The 15,957-nt window shown below is 36.8% G+C and overlaps 1 protein-coding gene across 5 annotated transcripts in view; it reads left to right on the top strand.

Moving 5' to 3' along the window:
• The window catches only part of ROCK2 (Rho associated coiled-coil containing protein kinase 2), a 107,970-nt gene that overhangs the window by 73,219 nt on the left and 18,794 nt on the right, over positions 1–15,957 (top strand). For all 5 annotated transcript variants that reach the window (XM_082306619.1, XM_082306618.1, XM_082306622.1 and 2 more), the window contains 14 exons: positions 2,990–3,128; positions 4,817–4,908; positions 5,704–5,863; positions 6,473–6,536; positions 8,344–8,423; positions 8,773–8,821; positions 9,578–9,713; positions 9,854–9,945; positions 10,200–10,446; positions 10,779–10,885; positions 11,540–11,699; positions 12,742–12,902; positions 13,323–13,507; positions 14,741–14,810. In XM_082306619.1, coding sequence (XP_082162745.1) covers positions 2,990–3,128; positions 4,817–4,908; positions 5,704–5,863; positions 6,473–6,536; positions 8,344–8,423; positions 8,773–8,821; positions 9,578–9,713; positions 9,854–9,945; positions 10,200–10,446; positions 10,779–10,885; positions 11,540–11,699; positions 12,742–12,902; positions 13,323–13,507; positions 14,741–14,810 — 1,742 coding nt within the window. The remainder of the gene's footprint in view (positions 1–2,989; positions 3,129–4,816; positions 4,909–5,703; positions 5,864–6,472; positions 6,537–8,343; positions 8,424–8,772; positions 8,822–9,577; positions 9,714–9,853; positions 9,946–10,199; positions 10,447–10,778; positions 10,886–11,539; positions 11,700–12,741; positions 12,903–13,322; positions 13,508–14,740; positions 14,811–15,957) is intronic.

The following is a 15,957-nucleotide window of genomic DNA, read 5'->3' as shown; positions in this document are numbered from 1 at the left end:
GTTTTAGCCATGCCATAATCCTACGTGTGATTAACACTGTACCCTTTCAGCTGAATTCTTATCTTCTTTCTTTGTGCTTTTCGTGAAGCCTTCTTCCTGCTGGTTTTTGGTTTTGGTTTTTAATCTCAGCCTCTTTCTTCCTCTGAAATGGATAATGTGATTTTCTGTCTATGCAGTCGTCTTGAAATGTTAAAACCTGCTTCACCTTTATATTGGTAATTACAATTACAGGGCCTGGTTATGCCCTGCAATTTTTTTATTTGTTGTTCTCAAATCATCCTATTCTGATCCTGTTTGGATTTCCTCCCTGACTGCAGACTTCGATGACTTTGTTCACAAACACAGTATTTGAGGCTCAGGTCAAATTCATTTGACAAAGTGTCTAGAAAAACATGCAGTTTCTCTTCAATAATGACGTCGCTTTTCTGGTCCTTTTGTTTTGAACTAGGAATAATGTTACTATTCAAGACAGATCTTCTACTCCCACATACATATTGTTAAGAAACAGGCACTGATAAAATGGTTTGGAGTATTTGATACAGGTTAACTCTGACCTTTGATTAAACCCTTATCCCTTTATTATCCCATGGTATTTTGACTAGTGAAGATTTCTTCTTTTTCACCCCTAACAACCTGTAACATAAAACAATGTTAGCGTTATCATTTCCATTCTTAAATAGCCTTGTCAGTTTCAAGATCCCATTAACAACAATTGCTTTTAAAAGCCTTTGTGGACTTTCATACTTGGTTTTCTCTTGCTAATCTTACTCAGTTTCTCCATCTCTCACACACTGGTGGAAAGTATCTATTTTGTTTGTGTTTACATATCAGTTTCTGTCTATGGTCTGAAGAAAGCATAGAAAGCATTCTGTTGTTCTGGTTTTGGTAAAGAGACGGCACTAATGAAAACGGTACTACTTTTTATTGTGCACTTAACTAAAAGCTAAAATGTTGGTCAGAGGATGAAAGCTAACGCTACTTTAGTTCGGTGACTTAGGGTAGTTTTGAGGTGTGGCCTAAATCAAAGCTGTTTCTGACACCGGAGACAACTGAGAAGGGGAGGGTTTTGAAAGAGAAAGGCAGCAGCAAATATCAGTGATTCCCCCCTCCAATGTATTGGTATGGCAACCTAATGAATTTACTAAAAGTCTAGATATTTCATTCTGGAGAGCTGTCTGGTGGAAAAGGACCTGGGGCTGTTGGTTGACAGCCACCTGAACATGAGGCAGCAGTGTGCTCAGGTGGTCAAGAGGGCCGATGGCATCCTGGCCTGTACCAGGAATAGTGTGGCCAGCAGGACCAGGGAGGTGATAGTGCCCCTGTACTCGGCACTGGTGAGGCCGCACCTCGAGTACTGTGTTCAGTTTTGGGCCCCTCACTACAAGAAGGACATCGAGGTGCTGGAGCGTGTCCAGAGAAGGGGAACGAAGCTGGTGAAGGGTCTGGAGCACAAGGCTTATGAGGAGCGGCTGAGGGAGCTGGGGTTGTTTAGCCTGGAGAAGAGGAGGCTGAGGGGAGACCTTATTGCTCTCTACAACTCCCTGAAAGGAGGTTGTAGCGAGGTGGGGGTCAGTCTCTTCTCCCTAGTAACAAGCCATAGGACGAGAGGAAACGGCCTCAAGCTGCGCCAGGGGAAGTTTAGGTTGGATGTTAGGAAAAAATTTCTTCACTGAAAGGGTTGTCAGGCATTGGACCAGGCTGCTGAGGGAAATAGTGGTTGAGTCTCCATCCCTGGAGGTATTTAAAGGATGGGTAGATGTGGTGCTCGAGGACATGGTATAGTGATGGACTTGGCAGTGCTAGGTTAATGATTGGACTCGATGATCTTAAGGGTCTTTTCCAACCTTAACGATTCTATGATTCTATGATTCAAGCTGGTAACTACTAATTTCTTATTTTGCCATAAAATGACAGAAAGAAGCTAAAGGTAGGATTGTTGCATTTATGTTCCTTTTGAAAGCTGAATGTTTTTTGTCCGTTGGTCTGTTTGTACATTTTTTTCAGCTTTTGAAATTTTCAGTACAGTGTTGGAAAGATGCAGTCAGCATGCTGACTGCCCTGCTGGGTGATCCCCGTCTGCACGCAGCACACCAGGACAGAGGAAAGAGCCTAGCTCACGCGATTGATTGTTCACCTTCTCTATTAAACCTATGGCTTAATTTTGAGAAAGGATTTATGTAAAAGTTGCAGCCTCTTGATTACTGACCCAAACCATTTGTGTATTCAGAATGTTGTCAGTTAACTTGAACATCAGTTACCTTTATCAATACTGATTATTTTCAGTTGTCCCAATTTTGCCTTTCTTAAGGATATTTGCAAAGAAACTAGATTGAACTAAAGCCGATGCTGCAAACCTTTGGGTGAGAAAGGTCTATGATTTTAAAAGCCACCTGCCCATGTTAATAAGGGCACCCAAGCTAATAAAATTTATCAGTCAACAAGATTTATTAATATGGGTTTTAACAGTGAGGTAACACAATGTAAAGGCTCCTGCTCAGAGCTGACTTGCCTTAGGCAGCTCCAGGGGAAGGCAGGGTAGACCTGTGTGCCTCTGAAACGGTCTTTCGTGGATTCCCTCCAACAAATGCATGTTAGCAAATCTTTAATGAGTTTTGGTCTATTACACCCATGGAAGCTCTTAAAGATGGGGATTTATATGTCTGTCAGCCATCATGTAAATTAGACAACACAGTGATAGTCTTCAGGTAGAACACAAGATGTAATTCATTGGGCAAAGTTTTGGTGGTGGTATGCAGGATGGAAAACAGTTTAGTTTTGTAACATTTTGGGGAAGGAATATTTTTAGTAGTATACATTATTTTGTACCCTGCATTCCAGATTTTTTTTTTTTTTTTTTTTTTTTTTTTTTTAATAAAAGACTATTTTAGGTAAAACTGCTTGCAGCCTTTTCTTTGTATCTTTTGTCTTTTTCAACTTACATGACTTGAACATGACTCAAAGTCACGGTCCATTTACTATTTTTTTCCAGGTGATACTCCTTTTTATGCAGACTCGCTAGTAGGAACATACAGTAAAATTATGGATCATAAGAACTCATTACATTTCCCAGATGATGTGGAAATCTCTAAGCATGCAAAGAACCTTATCTGTGCCTTTTTAACTGATAGGTAAGTGCATGTATTATTCTGGCAGGGTTTTTATTTTGGATGGTATTAGCACATGTACATTGTAAAAATTAATTCTCTCCGTTACTTTTCCTAATCTCTGTTCAGATCTCTTCTGCAAAATCTCATGCTCTCTAGTTTTTGTTTTGGGGTGTTTTTTTCCAGGTATTGTATTTTATTTCCATGAGCAGTTCTGACAGCTCTTGTTAACACCACAATTTACGGCAGACAAATCCTTCCAATTGCGGTGTATAATACAGTAACAAACTTGTAAGGTTGAAAGTAATTTGTAAGCTCCAAGGCAGGGACCAAATTGTGCTCAGTGTCAAAGTGGGTGTTACTTAAACAAATGAAAGCAAGTACTTTTATGAAAATCAGCATGTATTTACTGAGTTTGTTTAAGCTTTCTTAGAATGTTTGAACTTTTTTTCCTTTGCTTTGTTGTATTAATTGACAAATATAGCTAACAAACCAGCAAGGATATTGTTTTGGCTATAAATAGATCCTAGAGGTCTCCCGTTGTGGAACTCAGGCACATTGATATTAAGCTGTGTAAGCTTGTTCTTGACCTGAACATTTACATTTCCTTTAGTTCCGGAAAGCAGAGATCATCTTCAATTTCTCTGATTTAAAAGAGGAATGCTGTAGGTCCATAGTTAACTCTGGATTGATGATGCCTTCTTATGCTTTCCTGTGGTCACTTGAATTTGGCTACCGCAGAGCATCTGGCCTTTATAGAATGAGGGATTACAAAAAAATTGCCTTATAATAGTTTTTGCATTCAAAGAGAGATTGTTTGCTCTGTTGCGCAAGATCACAGTTACTCAGGAAGGATGTGCTTTAACAGTGTTTTTCACCCTTAGTAGCTGAAGGGTAGAGAGAAAATACGAGTAGAATTTAATAATGTAAATGCGGCGAGGTGTACTTCCACTACGTGTGTCCGTCTTCCTGTTTAATACAGTGCTCGAGCGATTTATTTGAAACAGATGCCTTCTTTCCGTATGCGTGATCACTGCTGAAGCACTTAAAGAAGGAATAAGCATCGACCCTATGATTTATTAGTTCTTCTACACGCATTGTTTTCATGTCCTGTTCTTCTAGATAGTTTTAAGAGAGACTCTTCTGGTCAAACTAAAAGTTTCTTGTTGTACTTAAGATTTACTTCACTGCGAATATCAGCAAAAGATGTGTCAGTGTTAGTTATGGAGCAGAGGATGGAATTCTTAAAATATTTATTTCAGTCCAGTTTTGAATAACTGTTCTGTGCAGTAAGTTAGACCTTCCTTCACTTGCGTCTTAAGGTTTGTCATGTGGTTTGGCAGACACGGAACTTCTACAGTTTTTTTTTCCCCCGAGGGTGTTGGGTTTTTGTTTGTGTTTTTACTTTTTTCTTAGTTTTTGCCTCAGTACTCTCTTTCTTGCTTTTCTCCCCACGTGGCAGACTCCAAATTCTGGACATTTTAGCAGTCGCAGGGAGAGTGCATTCTAAGAAACAGGGAACATTTTATGTAAGAAACTGCAGCTCAGTGGTTGGTGGTTTTTAATTTTTTTTTCATTTGACCATTAAAGTGGTTAACACAGGCAATCTCTACTGAAAGTTTCTTTGCTGCTTATGAGCAAGTCAGAATTTAAATAACAAAAAACAAGTGTTGTTTTTCCTAATGTGAATTTGGCTTAATTGCTATGTTTAGGGATGTGCGACTTGGGAGAAATGGGGTAGAAGAAATAAAGCATCACCCTTTCTTCAAGAGTGATCAGTGGAACTGGGACAACATTCGAGAGAGTAAGTAAATTAGCTTTAAAGTTCTGTTTTTATTCAGTATTTGCAATAGTAGAAATGAAGAAAATTTTAAGCTGTATAAATTAACTATTTTCTGTCTATCAAAAATCTTGCTCAAACTTCTTATTTATCATTTGTATTATAAAAACTTAACAGTAAGGGTTAGTAAATACACATTTTTCCTACTGGAATTATCCTCACCTTTATCATACTTTTAATGTACAGATTTCTGTTTTGAACAACAGAACTGGATGTTTTAGAATTCTAACTAAAAGGAGTGCATGTTAGGTTCTGTTTCTTTGTGGCTTTTGTTGTTTTGTTTGGGGATTTTTTTGTTGTTTGTTTGTTTTTTTAACCTTCTGTAGTTAAGGCAGTAGTTTGACAGCGGTCTTGTCAGTTTTACTGCTTTTCATTTAAGGCATTGTGAACTTGATAGCTTTAGGCAAAAAAACGAAGTGTGGCAGTTCAGATCATGAGCTTGATCGTAACTTCTAAAGTCATCTATTTACTAAAGTTTCTTAAAATGATGATTTTATTTAGAGTTCTATTCTCAACTGTAATTACCTTAGCAAATACATTTTGTGCGTTAAATATTCTATGCATTAGGCAACTAATGTAAAAATAGATTTCTCTAGAAAAAAATGTTCACAGTAATATTTACAGATCTGCTGCATGGTTAATACATATTTAATGAGCAGGACAACTTATATTATAGGCTTTTTAACGTTACAGAGATACCAGTATATAGTAAGTGGCTGAATCTTGGAGTGAAGTTGATCTTTTCTCCCCTTTTTATAGCTGCTGCTCCTGTTGTTCCTGAGCTTAGCAGTGATATAGATAGCAGTAATTTTGATGACATTGAGGACGACAAGGGAGACGTGGAAACCTTTCCAATCCCCAAAGCCTTCGTGGGAAACCAGCTGCCTTTTATAGGATTTACCTACTATAGAGACAATTTGTATGTGATACATTAATATGCATTTTTAGAAATAAACCTGCAGATTTTTCTTATATCCTATCCTTTTTTTCACTCTAGATACGTAATTTATTCACTGCATTATATTCATATATGTCCAATTGTGAAGATACAAAATGCAGAGTTTTAAGTAGAATATATCATTTGCTACTATTTTGGTTATTTTGATGACTGTCATTAAATACAGTATTTTTATACGTGCAAAGTTATATAGTCTCTTAAAAATCTTTTAGGGTTAAAATACTGATAATTTGTAATTTAGTTCTAAAATGGCTTTTTATTAGTAGCTTTAGAATAAAGTTTACACAAGATAATAGCTTGCTAAGACTCAAGTTGAATACTTAAGAAATAATTGTATCAATAAAAATTTTAAGCTGCTATGGATTTGAAAACATACGGTACACTTCACTTGAGAAAAGATTCAAATCCGAAAGATGCACTCACACTGAAACAAAACAAGCTTCATTCTGAGAATAGCATAGGACAAATTAAGACTTCAGAGAACTGCTTAAAATGCGTTGATTGGCAAGGTTGCCAGAGTTGTTGAAAACTTGAATAAGAGCTGGAGGGATTTGTTTTTGTTTTTGACAGGTTGCTAAGTGACTCCTCTCAGTCTTGCAGAGAAAATGAATCCGTGCAATCTAGTAAAAATGAGGTTAGTGCCTTTTTTCGTAAGTATGAATGATATGAATAACTAATTTTGTTAAGTCTGTTAAGAAAAGACAAAGTCTAAAATAAGTTTTCAAGAAATTTTGTGGGAGGCTTTTTGTCTTTTAATGGTCCTCAGTAAAAATGATATTTTCTATTTACAGGACAGCAAGGAGGTAAGTATATTATTTGAATTATGAAAGGAATAAAAAAATTCCTACATAATTTGTGTGAATGTGAAATATCTTAAAAGTTTATTCACTAAATTGTTAACAGTAAACCAGTTGTATTTTGAAACAGTTGTACTCAAGCATTAATGTACTGTAGTGTAAAGATGAACGAATACAGATTTTTCTCGAATTCTTTTGGCATCTAGAATTTGTTTGGAAAACAAATGTGTAAGGCTCTGTTTGCCACAAACAGCATCACTCTTGGAAAGGTTGTGAATTTTGGCTCCACACTTGCCCGAGTGATTCATGACTGATTTATTCAGAGTTTGCAAAAGTAAATTGTCACCTGCAGTGATAAAGGAATGTTTAAATCATGCTCTCAGTTGAAGTGAGTGTGTGGAGCATGTTTATCCAGCTTTTGAAGATGGACAATTGAACTTAAATTTGCAGATGACAGGAGAATGCTATGGAATTTTCATGTACTTACTTACTCATTATGTTACTTAAACATTTGTGTTATTCAGGTGTAGATAGTATATTGTTAACATTTCTTAAAACTCACAACTCCTTTTCAAAGTTTAAAAAATAAGTAGAGGAAACGCATTCTGTATTGACCAGCATAAATTTAAATGTTTATTAGACTCCACTTCATTCCTTCCTGTCATTGCTGAATAGATGAACAGTTTTAGGCATTGCTGAGTAGATTAATAGTTTTAGTTTCCCTTTCAAAAAGAAATGCTGCTGTTTAAAATACATAATGTCACATTCATGATATTGCTTTATGTTGTGATAGTAAATGTAGTTGGTAAAATTTTGCATTTCACTTCTGACAACTTTTTTCGTTTGTATTTTCTCAAGCAATGAATCTCCAGTCTTGGTGTCCTTTTCAGTGTCCCTGTTCTGGGAATCTTCTAATTGTAACAATTATAAAGTGTTTTAGAAGACCACATTTTTACATTTTATATTTGGAGTGTAGAGGAGAAGGGGGAAGGGAGGAAAATAAATGCATCTGAAAGCCTGAAGACATGCGATGATTCAAAAATTTATTATTTATAATTTGTTTCATGAATATTTGGGTATGTGACTCACAATTTCTTGTAAATATTTGAGTAAGCAAAACAAAGCATTCTCAAACTTAAAAAAGTGTTTGTTAGCTTCTGTATGTGTTAGACTAAGAAATTCTTCTTTATGTGAGGTCATTGAGCATGCTTAGTAATATTCTCTGAATGTTGTCCAATTTGGTAATGTGCCCCCCGTTTTTTAATTTTATTTAGAAAAGACTATCCCAAAAATTCTGCTCCAGTGGAAAGTCTCTGTCTGCAGAGAAAGAGTACAGCAAAGGGCCAGTGAAATATTCTTTGCCTGTAGAAATTTTATGACTCACAATCTGTGGCGCGTAATTCTGCGATGGTTAGATTTAATGTAGCCTGCAGCAAATTTTGTTACTATGGATCCATATCTTTAAAATCATCAGGATTAATAACTTGTAAAGATGTAACCTTCTGGTGATGGTTTTAAAATAATATCGTGGAAGGTTGAATTCATTTTCCTCACTTTCCCTTTTTTGTTATTTAATTGAATTATACTTGTCTCATGTGATAGCATTTTTATATGTGGGCCATGCTTTTTTGACATTTTACACAGTTTCAGAAAAAAGTAAGCAAGCTGGAAGAACAGCTCAGTAACGAATTACAAGCCAAAGATGAACTAGAACAGAAGTACAGGTGAGACTGTTTTGACATGTTTGATATGTTTGTAAAGAAGTTTTATTACACCTTTTGTTTTTGGATGCTTAAAAACATTTTAATCCACTTTAGGGATTCCCAACCCTGCAAGCAGATCTTGCTGTAAATTGCTGGCTTAATTCTTGCTACTCCTGTGACTGCTGTTTTCTTTTTTTTACCTTAACTCTCCATAAGAATCTCTTTATTGTTCGAGTGATTTCCCCAGTCCTTGAAGTTTCATGTGATTGCTGAAAATAGAGTATCTTACATAAAATTAATCAGACACATCCAAACATTCTAATTTCTGTATAATCAGCAGGGTTTAAAAATATTTTTCAAATTTCTTCAGGTCTACTAATACTCGTTTAGAGAAGATAGTGAAAGAACTAGATGAAGAGGTAAGTCCATAGTTATTTCTTATTGGAATTAAGACTTTAACATTTGTGTGAGGCTTTTTTTGTTAGGAAGCAGCAAATTACTTTTGAGTAGTTGTGTATTTATATCAAGTAATACCAGTTGATTTCTTGATATTCACAAGCATGAAATTGTTGTCACTGCTAAAATACTTTCAGTGTGATTTCCATACTACAACTACACATTTGTTTCCAGAATCCATTTTTTATTGTGTTTTTAATTTGGAGGACAGCGTAATATGAATAATCCATATACAATTCTAATAACTGAAGATCTGAGAGTAATGTTGATAGAAGAGGAAGCCCATTCTTTGCACTGTTCAAACAGTGTCAGTAAAAGGACTCTCTCTCTTGCCCAGCTTTGCACTTTAGTGCAACTACAAATTTGTCACATTGTCAGTGGATGTGTACAACTTAATGTAGTGCTCATCCAGGTGCATGGTGAGGCCTTCCAGAACATGCATGTTTCTGTGTGTCCCGAGTCGCTGCTAGGTTGGTTTACCAGGTTCATCAAATCCAAACGATCAAAGAGTTTTTAAATTGTAAAAGCTCCTGGACGTAGTCGTCCTGGGCTGGGTTTGACCATGTGTTCTGATACGCTGTGTTTGCGGCAGGCAAGTGGACTGTGTCTTTCTCCATTACAAACTGAACTGAGTGCGTGAGCTGTCTTCTTATCATTTAAATACCATGCTTCTGTATGTAATTAGTGGTGGTGTTTTTTTTTTTTTTAAATATATCCAGATAACTTCAAGGAAGAATGTAGAGTGTGCAGTCAGACAGTTAGAAAGAGAGAAGGCTCTTCTTCAGCATAAGAATACAGAATACCAGAGAAAAGCAGAACATGAAGCAGATAAGAAACGCAATTTGGAAAATGAGGGTATGTTGAGCCATGCTTGAAGGGTTCCATTTTGATGTGGGTTTTTAAAAGATAAAATAAATGAATTATAGCTCAAATGAAAGCTTTTTCATGACAGTGATTAATAATGTTGATTTTTTTTTTTTTTTTTTTTTTTATAGTTAACAGTTTGAAAGACCAGCTTGAAGATTTAAAAAAGAGGAACCAGAACTCTCAAATATCCAATGAGAAAATCAATCAACTACAAAGACAGGCATGCCAACTTTATATATGTATATTTTAAAATAGTAGCTGTTTGAACTACAGATTTTACTAGTAGTGGAGGGAGTTAAAATGTGTAATGGAGTTTTAAAAGCTGTTTTTTTCTTGTGATGTTTTGGTGTTCCAAAGTAGTCTTAAAATGCATTCCTTTTTATTTCTGTAATCCATAAAGTCTAGTATTCTGTGGTAGAAATGGTAGATGTTATGTTTTAATTGTTTTTGAAGTATGGTTTTATCAATCCTTAGTTGGATGAAGCCAATTCTTTGCTGCGATCAGAGTCTGATACTGCAGCCAGGTTAAGGAAGAACCAGACAGAAAGTACAAAGCAAATCCAGCAGCTGGAAGCTAATAATCGAGAACTGCAAGATAAGAACTGCCTGCTAGAGAATGCTAAACTCAAACTGGAGAAGGACTTTCTCAATCTTCAGTCAGCTCTAGAATCAGAAAGGAGAGATCGAAGTCATGGATCAGAGATAATCAGTGATTTACAAGGTACTCCCACAAGTGTTCTGAAGTTAAGCTCGCTTCTCATTTCAGAAATAAAAATAGGTTTTGATGATGTCGTTTGAGCTTCAGATTGTGACTAGATCAGTGTACTGTTCTATACAATGATGTTCTGTAAGTGTGGACACACATCTAAGAGAAAATCTGTGATAACATCTGTAAAATGTTATTGATAACTTTTAAAATCACCCTGAAGGGAGATGTTCTTAATAATCAGAATTAAAAGCTGTTACATTTGAAAATTTTTATCTTTTAAGCAGATACATTACATTCTTTTTCCACACCCTGCCCAGCCTCATTGATGTTTTGGTCATTTTTAGGTCGAATATCTAGCCTGGAAGAAGAAGTAAAAAATGGAAAGAGTGCATTAGCTAAACTGGAAATGGAGAAGAGACAATTGCAGGAAAAACTTACAGATTTAGAAAAGGTAACAGCACTTCCAAGTGAACATTGGTGTTACATTCTTATGGAATTTTTAAATTTGTGCTTTCATTACTTGAGACATGGAGACAAAAATCTATGCAAAAAATAAGCCTTGTTTTTAGTGTTTATTCTCTTTCTTTGATTTTTTCTTTGTTGTTTTTGTAATATGGGAAGTGAGGAAAAAAAGACAGCATTTCCCTTAAGTTCATAATACGTTATACTTCTAAAGTACGTGTGCTCCAGCATGTAGCTTAACAGTGCAGAAGTAACATTTAACCTGATTTTTTTTAAACTTTCAATATTGCCAAAATAAAAAAGCTTCTGCTAATATTTTTTTCGACAAATGTGTTATTGAAACAAAAGTATTGAAAAAACTCTTCAGTAAACTTAATCTTTGAGCCACTCTTATTACAGAATGTTGGTTGTTAAGGCAGTAATTCTATAATTGTTTGCAACTGGGGATGTCGTGCATTTCTGGAGCGCTTTGCCATCCGTAGGAAAACATTTGTAGAAATGAGTTCTCAGTTAGCTCCTTAGAGTCTGAGCTGTCTCTTATACTCTTAGCATACTTCCAAGCAGCATGTTACTGTTGTCCAAAATTTTTTCTTTAACCTGCTGTATTTAATGTTTTATTTCTATGTAATTTCTTCTTTAACAGGAAAAGAGCAACATGGAAATAGATATGACATATAAATTCAAAGTTATGCAGCAGAACCTTGAACAAGAAGAAGCTGAACATAAAGCCACGAAAGCACGATTAGCAGACAAAAATAAGATCTATGAGTCTATAGAGGAAGCAAAATCTGAAGCCATGAAAGGTACGTATTTGACATCACAGTTGGACTTAGGTGTAAATTATACAAAGTAGATAATATAATCTCTTAATGCTAGTGGAAGCCTAAGTGTAGGCTTTTTTCCTTGATTCCCTTGTTCTTTTTAAATATAATTAGTGTAAAAATCAGTCATAGTCCCTTTGTCCTTGCTTTGCTAGGTTAAAGACACACTGCTTTAGTCTCCAAGTAAACGGGTTCTCCATTGCACACACCACTAATTCGTTTTCTGTGCCAGTGTATTCTGAATTAATTTTTCTTAAACTTATATTACTAAAACTGCTTGAAATATTTTTGTTAAGAGCTTATCTGTGTTCTTACTCAGTGTAGTCATACCTTTTTATGTCTTCCTAAATAAAATACACGTCAGCAACTTCACGATTTCAATATGTAGACCAGATAGAGTTAGAAATAGCAAAGCCTTTGCCAGGCTTCCATAGTCACCGTGCATATTCTGGTGCATCTTGTGACAATTGAAATCTCTCGGAGAGAGGGATAACTACCAAACAATTCCAGAAGATGGCTCTTACTTTTGAATTAAATGGCTTATGTTTATTGCAGCTACTTAAAAAGCTACCTACAGATCCTGTCCTTCCAGATCTTCAAAAGAAGCACAAATGATTTAGTAATAATGGCTGAATCACTTGGCATATCAGGTTCCCAAACAGCTTCAACTCTTTAAATGATTTCAAATTATCATAGTCAAAGCAACACTTCAGTAGATTTAGATGGATTATTTTTAAAAATTCACCCTTTTTATCCATCTCAGATGTGGTGCAGATAAACTGGAAGTTATCTTGAAACTCACAAGTAGGAAATAGCTATCAGTCAGGAATGCTTGCAAAAGCATCCTCTTGGAGTGGGTTTACTGTGAAAATTTTAATGAATCGCTCTTCAGCAATCTTTCTCTTCAGTGTTAAAAGGTTAAACATGTTGCTTATTGTTAATATGGGATAGACCTCCTCCTCCCTTCGCCCTCCAAAATCCCCTGGTTTACACTGACTGACGTCCTAAATCTTTCACTTCACAGAAATGGAGAAGAAACTTTTGGAAGAGAGAGCTTTAAAGCAAAAAGTAGAAAATCGGTTGTTAGAAGCTGAAAAACAGCGCTCCATGTTGGACTGTGATCTCAAACAATCACAACAGAAAATCAATGAGCTCCTTAGGCAAAAGGATATACTGAATGAAGATGTAAGGAACAATGACAAAAGGAGTCTTGAGTGCAACCTGGTTTTCAGTGTCGTAATATTTTCCCTGTTATAGCTATATTTAGGAATGTTTGTGAATGAAAATGGCAGCAACTTTTTCCTTCTCTGTATTTGGAGCTTTAAAAAGTCTACTTTACAAGAACAGGGTTTTTTTCTGAAATATTTCATCGTTACTGATCTTAAATAGTTTTTCTTCGGGACTGTAAAATGCTGTGAGATTGACATGGGAAAACTATCTTATTTATTGTGTGCTAATGCCTTTATTTACGAAACAGCTTTGACTTATCAAAAAATGTGAGCATGTTGTACAAAAAAGTGTAGAGGAGGTCGATAAGGGACACTGTTTAAATGTTGCTGTCCTGTGTAGGTCTGTAAAATTCACAGGTTTCTTTTTATTTTTCAGGTAAAAAACCTGACATTAAAAATAGAGCAAGAAACACAAAAGCGCTGTCTCACTCAAAATGACCTCAAGATGCAAACGCAACAGGTCAACACCTTGAAAATGTCAGAGAAGCAGTTAAAACAGGAGAATAACCATCTTCAGGAAATCAAATTAAGTCTGGAAAAACAAAATAACGAACTCCGCAAGTATGCAGAGTTGTTCTATATCTTTTAATAATGTTACTGATTTGTAATTATTTCTTGGCAAAATCTGAGAGCAATACAAATGTAAAATATTTGCTGCACTGGATATGCTGTTCTACAGTGCAAAACTTAATTGTTGTTTAAAATAATTTACAGTGATTCTAGTTGAGAATTTGCCCTAGTGATTCAGCAACGAACAGATTTGTAGGAGAAGATGTTTGTTATTCTGAAAACTGTAAAAAACCCAGCTTAAAAACCAGAGTGTGAGGACTTCAGAGAAACACTTACTTAACAGAAAGTCTAGGTACTTTTTTTTCTTAAATGATGCAGGACTTCAGCGAAGAGGAAAGTTACTGGCATTGTTGGTCCAGGAGAGCTTATTAGAATTGGAAATTAATTCTAATACAGAGCTGTGAGGCGTAACCATTGGAAATATGCAGTACTAAAGACGTTTAAACACATCTGTTGGGCCTTCAAATACGAGTTGTGTTAAATCCCAGCAGTTCTTCGAGGTCTTACAAGCAATATTTGCATCTGATAATAAATAAATAAATAAATCTATTTTACATAAAGAACATTCTTATGAATGAAAAGACAAAGTTTAGCACATATATCAGATGAGTCTCATTCTTAGCTCCTTTAAGACTTCTGATGATTTATCTCCTTGTGCTTTATCTTTTCTGTCAGCAAGATGCAGTTACTCACCTAGAAGGCAGCTACATGTGACGGTTGCTGTAACGTGAAACACTGGCAGAAATCTTTCCTGCTGCATTACTGTTCTTTGTTATGGACTGACTAATTGACTTTCTGAGTTGTTTTAATAACAGATGAATTCAAGAAATGATGCGTGTCGAAGAATACAGACATGTTTTCACAGACTGAGCTCTAGCAAATGAGACACCCAAAACAATCTGTCAGATCAGTGACATTTTACGTGGAAATAAGATTCTGTCGGTGGCCGTTTGCTTTACCAGTGTTTCTTACTAGTTAAACTATGTGACACTGTTGTAGTTAGTGTGATAACAGTATTAAACTGTTCCCTTATTAGTGCAGTTTTCTCAGCTGTACAAGTGAAGAAGAGAGCTGGTACCCAGAAGAAGCCTCAGGTTTAATTGCTGACCATACTTTGATCAGGAAATGACTGAAGGTCTTAAGAGTGTGAATGCTATCTTTTCTATTTACTGGTTTGGGATGTCTTTATATCTTTTTCTTTTAAAGTATGTTATTCCTTTCTAGGGAACGTCAAGAAGCAGATGGACAAATGAAAGAGCTTCAAGACCAACTTGAAGCTGAACAGTATTTCTCGGTATGTTTTATGCTTCCTTATTTTTATAGTCATCTTTTTACTAAGTACAATGTTAGCTTTTCTTCTTTCTCCTCAGCCATCAGGCATTTTACGCCTCTAATCTAAAGCTAATCCTTTTTCTTGTGTCTGTCTTTAGTTTTGTCTGCAGCCTTGTCACCACTCCTTGTTCTTGATCACTGAGTAGTGTGAAAGAGCTCGTGTTAAGAAATGTCCCAGCTTGGGAAGGGAGTCCCAAACACAGTTTAGAGGGGGGGAGGAGCCAAGCAGCTCATTTTTCCACAGTGTGAATAATTTTCTGCATATTTCATGCCTTTTGCATTCAGCATTTTGTCCATGCTGCATGGAAGAGAAGAGCTGTATTTTCAGAATCATGTGGTGTGACGAAACATGTGCATTAAAGGCTTGGAAGGAAATGTTTGCATTACAGCCAAACTTGGTAGAGATCTGTGGTGGATTGACCCTGGCTGGACACCAGGTGCCCACCAAAGCCACTCTTATCACTTGCCCTCTTAGGAGAGAAAATGTAATGAAAGGCTCATGGGTCGAGACCAGGACAGGGAGAGATCGTTCGCCAGTTACCGTCACAGGCAAAACAGACTCAACTTGGGGAAATTAATTTATTGCCAATCAAATCAGAGCAGGAAAATGAGAAATAAAGCTAATTCTTAAAACACCTTCCCCCTCCTTTCTTCCTGGGCTCAATTTCATTCCCGAATTCTCTCCCTCCTCCCCCCCGCGCGGCACAGGGGGACGAGGAATAGGGATTGCAGTCAGTTCATCACAGGCTGTCTTTGCCGCTCCTTCCCCCTATGAGGGAGGACTCCTCACACGCTGCCCCTGCTCCAGCGTGGGGTCCCTCCCATGGCAGACAGTCCCCCACGAACTTCTCCAACATGCATCCTTCCCACGGGCTGCAGTTCTTCACAAACTGCTCCAGCCTGGGTCCCCCATGGGGTCACAAGTCCTGCCAGCACACCTGCTCCAGTGTGGGCTCCTCTCTGCATGGTGTCACAGCCTCCTTCAGGCGCATCTCCCTGCTCTGGCGTGGGGTCCTCCACGGGCTGCAGGTGGATGTCTGCTCCACTGTGGAGCTCCATGGGCTGCAGGGGGACAGCCTGCCTCACCATGGTCCTTGCCAGGGGCTGCA

This window comes from Platalea leucorodia, assembly GCF_965183815.1.
Source record: "Platalea leucorodia genome assembly, chromosome: 3".
In the NCBI taxonomy this organism is placed as follows: domain Eukaryota; kingdom Metazoa; phylum Chordata; class Aves; order Pelecaniformes; family Threskiornithidae; genus Platalea; species Platalea leucorodia.
Note: the sequence above shows the minus strand (reverse complement) of the source record. Positions and strands in the feature narration are given on the sequence as shown.